The following is a 7,318-nucleotide window of genomic DNA, read 5'->3' as shown; positions in this document are numbered from 1 at the left end:
GTCTCCTTGGTTTTAGCACGTGTTCAGAATGTCTTCATCATTCAGTTAGAGGATTTGTTGTCTGGCATCTGTTGCGTGTCAGACATGTGGCCAAAACCCCACAGATAAACTCTGAAAAGGTAAACATTCCCTGAAAATAGACCTTAGGGCAAGAGATCACTCCAGTTAAGCTGACTTGTTGGCTTTTGAATGGCAGCTGTAATGAGTGAAATCCTTTCCTCCATGGGGGTGAGAACCACAGAAGACTTCTCCTACATCATCTCCTGAAGCATTTCTGACTCACCAGGTTCCGCACAGCAGCCTTCACGTCATTGTTCCTCAGGCTGTAGATGATGGGGTTGAGCATGGGGATCACCACCCCGTAGAAGAGGGGGATGAGCTTGTCTGCAAGGTCCTCTTTGTCTGCACCCTGAGAGTCCTTAGACTTGGGCTTTCCATACATGAAAAATAAGGTCCCATAGAATATTATCACCACAGTGAGGTGGGCAGAGCAAGTGGAGAAAGCCTTTTTCTTCCCCTCAGTGGAGGGGATCCTCAGGATGGTAGCAATGATGAAGACATAAGAGACAGAGATGAACAGAACTGGGACCCCCAGGAAGATCACATTGGTCACCTCCATGCTGATCACACTGATGGAGATGTCAGCACAAGCCAACTTCAGGACAGCCAGGATCTCACAGGTGAAGTGGTTGATGATATTGGCCCCACAGAAGGGCAGCTGAATTACCAAGGATGTGTGAACCAGAGAAGCAACACCACCAATAGCCCAGGAGCCAGCAGCCATGGGCACATAGACAGCCTTGCTCATGACCACAGAGTACCTCAGGGGGTTGCAGATGGCCACGTAGTGATCAAACGCCATCATGCTCAGGAGCACACACTCTGTTCCCGCCATGGAAAAGGAGAGAAACATCTGCACGGCACAGGCTGAGAAGGAGATGGTTTTCTGGGGGGTCAGGAAGCTATCCAGGACCAGTGGGACTGAGGAGGTTGTGTAGCAGATATCCAGGAAGGAGAGGTTCTCCAAGAAGAAGTACATGGGCGTGTGCAGGCAGGAGTCAAGGATGGTCACCAGGATGAGGACCCCATTGCCCAGCAGGATTACCAGGTACATAAGCAGGATGAGCACAAAGAACGTTTTCTCTAGCTTTGGGTGGGCTGACAGGCCCAGGAGAATGAACCCCACCAGGGGGGAGGTCTGATTAGGTTTTTCCATGTGATATTCCCTCTGTCATCAGCACATTACAAAAGTATCACATCAGGCTTTCCTGAAAAGAACCCCAGCTATCTGGTACGAGGCCAGTCCTGCTGCGTAATAGGAGAGCATATGTGTGTTAGAGAAAACAACTGAAAGAGGCAGTAGGGTTGGGCTTCCGTGGTGGTCCAGTGGATAGAAATCCACCTGCCAGTGCAGAAGACATGGGTTCTCTCCCTGATCCAGGAAGATCCCACATGCCTCAGGGCAACTAAGGCTACATGTGCTGCAGCTACTGAGCCTGTGCTCTATAGCCGTGACTGCTGGGCCCATGTGCCACGACTACTGAAGCCCGCACCCCCAGAACCCGTGATCTGTAGCAAGAGAAGCCACCCCATTGAGAAGCCTGGACTTCGCAACTAGAGAGTAGCCCCTGCTTGCTGCAATTAGAGAAAAGCCATTGCAACAACGAAGACCTAGCACAGCCAAAAATAAATAAACAAATAGAATTTTAAATATATGTATACATTTTAAAAAGAGGCAGCAGGGTGTCCTCAGCTCTAAAGATGAGCGAAGGTCAGAGCTGGAGCAGAGCTTACAATGGGTCAGTCCTGGGCGAGGGCCTCAAACAGTCTAGCTGTGTGAGGGATTTTTCCCAAGTTGCTGCATCCTCTCATTGCCCATAAAAGCAACTGAAGTCTCAAAAGGGAAGTGACCTGTCTAAGACTTCTAAGTTGGTGACAGAGACAGGACTTGAGCCCAGTGGAGCGGATCCCCAGTCAAGGAGAGCCTTTCCTCAGCATTATGATTAATGACTGGATTTCCCAGGTGGCTCAGTGGAATAGAATCTGTCTACCAATGCAAAAGACTCGGGTTCATTCCCTGGGTCAGGAAGATCCCCTGGAGAAGGAAATGGCAACACATTCCAGTATTCTTGCCTGGAAAACCCCACGGACAGAGGAGCCTGGCAGGCTACAGTCCATGCAGTCGCAAAAGAGTCGGACACGATTTAGCAACTGAAAAACAACAACAAATAATTAACAGCGAGAAAATCCTATGAATGATTTCTCTTTAATGGAAATGTATAGTCTTTGCATTTAACCTGAGTTTTCTGAGATTCCCAGGCTGGTCCAGTTCTCAGAACCAGCAAATTTTAAAACTTCTTTAAATTTTGCCTACATTTGGAAGAAACTTGTATAAAATGTCAATTCACCTCCACACAGAAACAAGCCTGGGTAAAAACTCAACGATATTGAGGATGACTTATTCGGTCTGCCCACCATCAGTGACACAGACTTGACCACTATCAGCACTGGGATCGCCCTATTTTAATGCAAACTGATAACAGTATATGGGGAGGTACCTATACGGGGAAGAACTTTATGAAGTCAACACAAAGACTGATCAGAATGATTAAAATTGGAATGATTAAACCCACTCTAGGGGCTGACAGCTCTGCAGCTTACTGACCAGTGAACTCAATGATTAATAGCTATGTGAACTACACTTATCAGATGATAGGCTATACAGCATTAACCTCCAACCCCATTTCACTAGAATATTGGTGAACTTCTTAGCCAGAGATAACTCAGAAATATTTTTTTTCTTTGTCCTTTTATGCTCATATTATATTCTTGTGTGGAACCCACCCTTGGGTTCCATACAAGCAACTAGCTTATGGGGAGACCTATATGCCTTTGTGTAGAGGATTTTGAATCTCTTAGCTGCCATTGCTCGGATTCTAAATGCAGATTCCTCACTGATAATATTTCTCGAGGGATTCCTCTTTGTATTCCTCTTCAGTATTACCACATCTTCTATTAATACAATGGGTACAGATCACTTGGTATTCAGGGTGGGGGAAAAGTCTCAGTAATCATGAAAGGAAAGTGAAAAAAACCAGAAATAACTAGCCGTTGATAGATTGGGAAACCAGAGGGACCAAGCTTGGGTCCACTCACCCTCTGACACTGAGGAAGGCCCCTTCTTCCCAGAAGCCTCTGCAGCAGGGGGATGATGGGAATCCCACACACTCCCTGGGTTCCTGTGAGGAGGAGCGGCAAGGGCACACAGGGGCTGGGAGAGCGTGAAGGAAGGACTGCCTGGCCTGGAGCTTACTCTCAGCTGTTTCTCCCTGCTTCAGCAGCTGTGGGAAGGTTTCTGAGAGCAGAGGCAGAGGAGAGGAAAGTGTGTCTTTGAGAAGCGCTCTGCAGAAGGCAGGCATGGCTACTGCCTCTGTCCCATCCTGGCTCAACTCTCCCCACCTGCGTCAGGTGCTTCTCTGAGTCTCCTGATCCCAGATTCTTAACTCCTCACTGCACACCAGGACCAGACCCTGGATGCGAGAGAAAAACCCAGACTCTCCTGCCTAACTTCCTTTACCTCTGAGACTCTCTTTCTTCTTGTCCTCCTGAATCTTTGGGGGAACTTTAGCCTCTGGTGGGTGTTTCTCTCCCATCCTTCCTCCCGGCTGTGTCCTGGGTATCTCAGTGACAGAATCTTCATGTACAGGACCTGTCATCCTGGTCTGAGCCTGAGGAATCCCATGGGCTCATTTTCCCCAGCAGTGAAGGAAGTCCTCGAGCTGCAGCCATAGACTCCTACAGGGACCCTGCTAGTCCCAGAAGCAATTTAGTTAGGAATGTTGAGTGTTCACAGGGCACTGGGGCTCAGCATACTGGGGGCTCCAGGGGCCACATCCCTGCCATCAGTTCCAATTAGAGGCAGTGACTGGGACATGCCCAACTGGAAATGGAGAGGCAGGCACAGAAATGCCAGCTTCCTTCTGAGCCTTCCCTGGGATCTCAGAGAAGCCAGTGTCCTGACTCACTGGCTAAGGCTGAAAGTTTTTTTGTTTTTTGTTTTTAACTACTAATCGATTTATTTATTTGTTTGGCTATGCCAGGTCTTAGTTGCAGCCTTCAGGATCTTCAGTCTCCACAGTGGCATGCAGGATCTTTTAATTGCAGTATGTGGGATCTAGTTCCCTGACCAGGGTACGAACCTGGACCCTCTGCACTGGGAGAGTGGAGTCTTAGCAACTGGACCAGCAGGGAAGTCCCTGAACGTTTTTTGTTTTTTTTTTTTAAGCCATGAATTAATGTTGTTTTTTTCAAAAGCTTCTTCTGTTTCATTTGGTATAATCATGTGATTTTTCCTAATTAGCCTGTTAATATGGTAGTTGGATTGCACTGACTGATCTTTGAATATTGAACCAGCCTTGCATTGCTGGGAGGAGGGGATCCTCCTTACCGCTGGGCAAGGAGTGGGAGTTTCAGCTCCCCACTGAGGCTGTGCTGATCCCCTTCTGGCTGGCAGTGGCAGGAGTGCCTAGTGTTGTCCCCATGCCCTCCACTGACACCATGGGAAGGGGTGGCCTCAGTAGCACAGGCATGTAGGCCTGTAGGCCCCTTCTGATACCACCCAAGTGGGAAGAAGAAGGAGCTTCGCACATGGTCTCTACTGACTCTGTGGGGGAGGGGAGGACCTGTTACTGTCCAGCATCCCATCTTCCTATTCAGCCTCCTTTGACACCACGTTGGCAGGGGGGTGGTTGGGCTGCCTTGTCATAGCTTGGTGAGAATAGAAGCCCAGGCTATCATCTGCTCAGCCTTTGCTGGTGGGGTGAAGGTGAGGCCATTGTTTTTTTTGTTTTTTGTTTTTTTTTTCTGAGGTGTTTGGCTGGAATAGAGTGGTTATTGTCAGGAATTAAATTTTATCAAGTACTTTTCCTATATCTGTTGAGATGTGATCATTTGGGTTTTCTTCTTTAGTTTGTTGATGCCATAAATTTTTAATGTTCACCCTATCCATGCTTTTTTGGGGGGATTAATGCAACTTTCTCACAGAGTATTATCCACTAAATGCATTACTATATTTGTTTTACTGATTTTCATAATTTGGCTTTTTGGCATCAATGTTCATGGAGAGTACAGGCCTGAAAAGAGTTTAGTCCTTTCGTTTTATTTGAAAAAGAGCCTGGGATTTGACTAAGACTCCCATCCAAGTACTAACCAGGCCCAACCCTGTTTAGCTTCTGAGATCAGATGAGATTGGGTGGTACAGCCATAGACTTAATCAAGACTGGTTTGCAGTTTCTTGTATCTCGGTTGGAAATGATCTCCTATGTAATATAAATATAACATTGCAGTTGGAGTGTGCAGTGGTCAGCAAGAGAAGGTGACTATGTAAAGATACTTTTCCTTTGGGCTTTGTAATTATCAAGACTTTGTAAGTTTCCAGATAGAAAACTTATTCCAACCAACATAATCCCAATACAAACTATAATGCTCATAAAACTGAGAAGTTTAAAGGTGGATTCAGTCTCAGGCACAGTTGGAATTAGGGACTCAACATGTCTTTAGGACTCTGTCCTTTCATCTGGTTCTTATCTCTACTTGTGTTTTCCTGGCTTCATTTTAAACAGACTTACTCACATGCTAGAGAAGAGAGCTGTCAGCAGCCTAATCCACATTCTTCTGTCTTAGTCTCCAGATGAGAACAGAGCCCTGGCCAACGCGTTAGACTGCAGCTTTGCAGAGGACTTGCTTGAACTCCTAACTCATAGAAACGGCAAGATTATAAATGGGTATTGTCTAAAGCCACTAAGTAGTGATCTGCAATGCAGCATAGAAAGCCAATAAGGACCCCTTTTCTTCTCGTTCCAATTAAAATATGCTGTGGAATGGTTTTGATTAGTTTGACCAAGGTCACATGCTTTCCCTCAGACTGATTGCTGTGGCCAAGGGTGGGTATACTACAGTTGGCAGTCCCCTGGAATCACATGATGCGAGTGAGAGGGAGCAGTTTCCTCCTGAAACAATAGATGCACAGTACAGATGTAAGTGACCTCTGTGAGGGCATCCTTAGACACTCCAGCAATGCTGTGACTGATGTGTGCGTTTAGTAGAGGTCGCAAATTGCAACCCATAGCAAAAGTGGCTGAGGAACAAATTTTGTTTGATCTTAGAATTCTTACACTGCTGTAGAATTCTGGGAAGCATTCAGCTCTGCAAGCACCAGAGGGGAACGTGGAAACTACAGCATGGGGAGCAGCTCTTTGCATTCCCTCCCCTTCCCCTTCCTGCATTCCTGCCTGGCTGGAGCTTAGGAGGAACAGGCAGTTAGCTCCTGCTTCCCCACCTGGTCCTTCCCCTTAGTTAAAGTCCCTGTCCGGCATCTGGAATGCTCTGATTGAAACTGAGTGATTATGTTATTGACATGTTGCCTGTGATCATCTTTGATGTTTGATTTGGTCATATTTTGTGATAACTTTCATTGGATACTCAATTGTCTTGAAGATTTTAGGGATTGTCCTAAATTGAGAGAAATGGTTACCTGTAGTAATCAGGTGTGTAATCAGCCATGAAATTAAAGGATGATTTCTCCTTGGAAGGAAAGCTATGACAAACCTAGATAACATATTAAAAAGCAGAGACATCACTTTGCTGACAAAGGTTCTATGGTCAAAGCTATGGTTTTTCCAGGATCATGTACAGATGTGAGAGTTGGACCAAAAGAAGGCTGAGCACTGAAGAATTGATGCTTCGAATTGTGATGCTGGAGAAGATTCTCCAGAGTCCCTTGGTCTGCAAGGAGATCAAACCAGTCAATCCTAAAGGAAATTCATTGGAAGGATTGATGCTGAAGCTGATGTTCCAATAGTTTGGCCACGAGATGTAAAGAGTTGACACATTGGAAAAGACCTTGATGCTGGGAAAGATTGAAGACAAAAGGAGAAGGGGTGGCAGAGGATGAGATGGTTAGGTAGCATCACTGACTCAATGGACATGAATTTGAGCAAACTGCAGGAAATAGTGGAGGACAGAGGAGCCTGGTGTGCTAAAGTCCATGAGATTGCAAAGTCAGACATGACGTAGTGACCGAACAACAACAACAAAGTAATCAGGTAGAAATTAATCTGCACATCTAAGTGGTCTGGTCTAAACTTTTTGGTTATCTCCAAAACCAGGGCTGGAGTAAAAGCTGGTTTTTGTTTCTTCTTCTTCTTTTTATTTTTTTTCAATTTGCTTTAAATTGGAGGATAATTGCTTTACAGTGTTGTGCTGTTTTCTGCCATACAATGAGAATCTGTCATAAATATACATGTATCCCCTCCATCTT

General features: G+C 45.9%; 1 protein-coding gene across 1 annotated transcript; it reads right to left on the bottom strand.

The window, feature by feature from the left end:
- Positions 1-256: 256 nt before the first annotated feature.
- On the bottom strand, positions 257-1,216 carry LOC104993038 (olfactory receptor 2S2). The gene has a single exon (XM_010846123.1). The coding sequence runs from the start codon at positions 1,214-1,216 to the stop codon at positions 257-259; it is 960 nt and encodes a 319-aa protein (XP_010844425.1).
- Positions 1,217-7,318: the final 6,102 nt, after the last annotated feature.

This window comes from Bison bison, unplaced genomic scaffold (assembly GCF_000754665.1).
Source record: "Bison bison bison isolate TAMUID 2011002044 unplaced genomic scaffold, Bison_UMD1.0 scf7180017864230, whole genome shotgun sequence".
NCBI classification, from domain to species: Eukaryota; Metazoa; Chordata; class Mammalia; order Artiodactyla; family Bovidae; genus Bison; species Bison bison.
The sequence above is the reverse complement of the archived record's forward strand: the minus strand, read 5'-3'. Positions and strand labels throughout refer to the sequence as shown.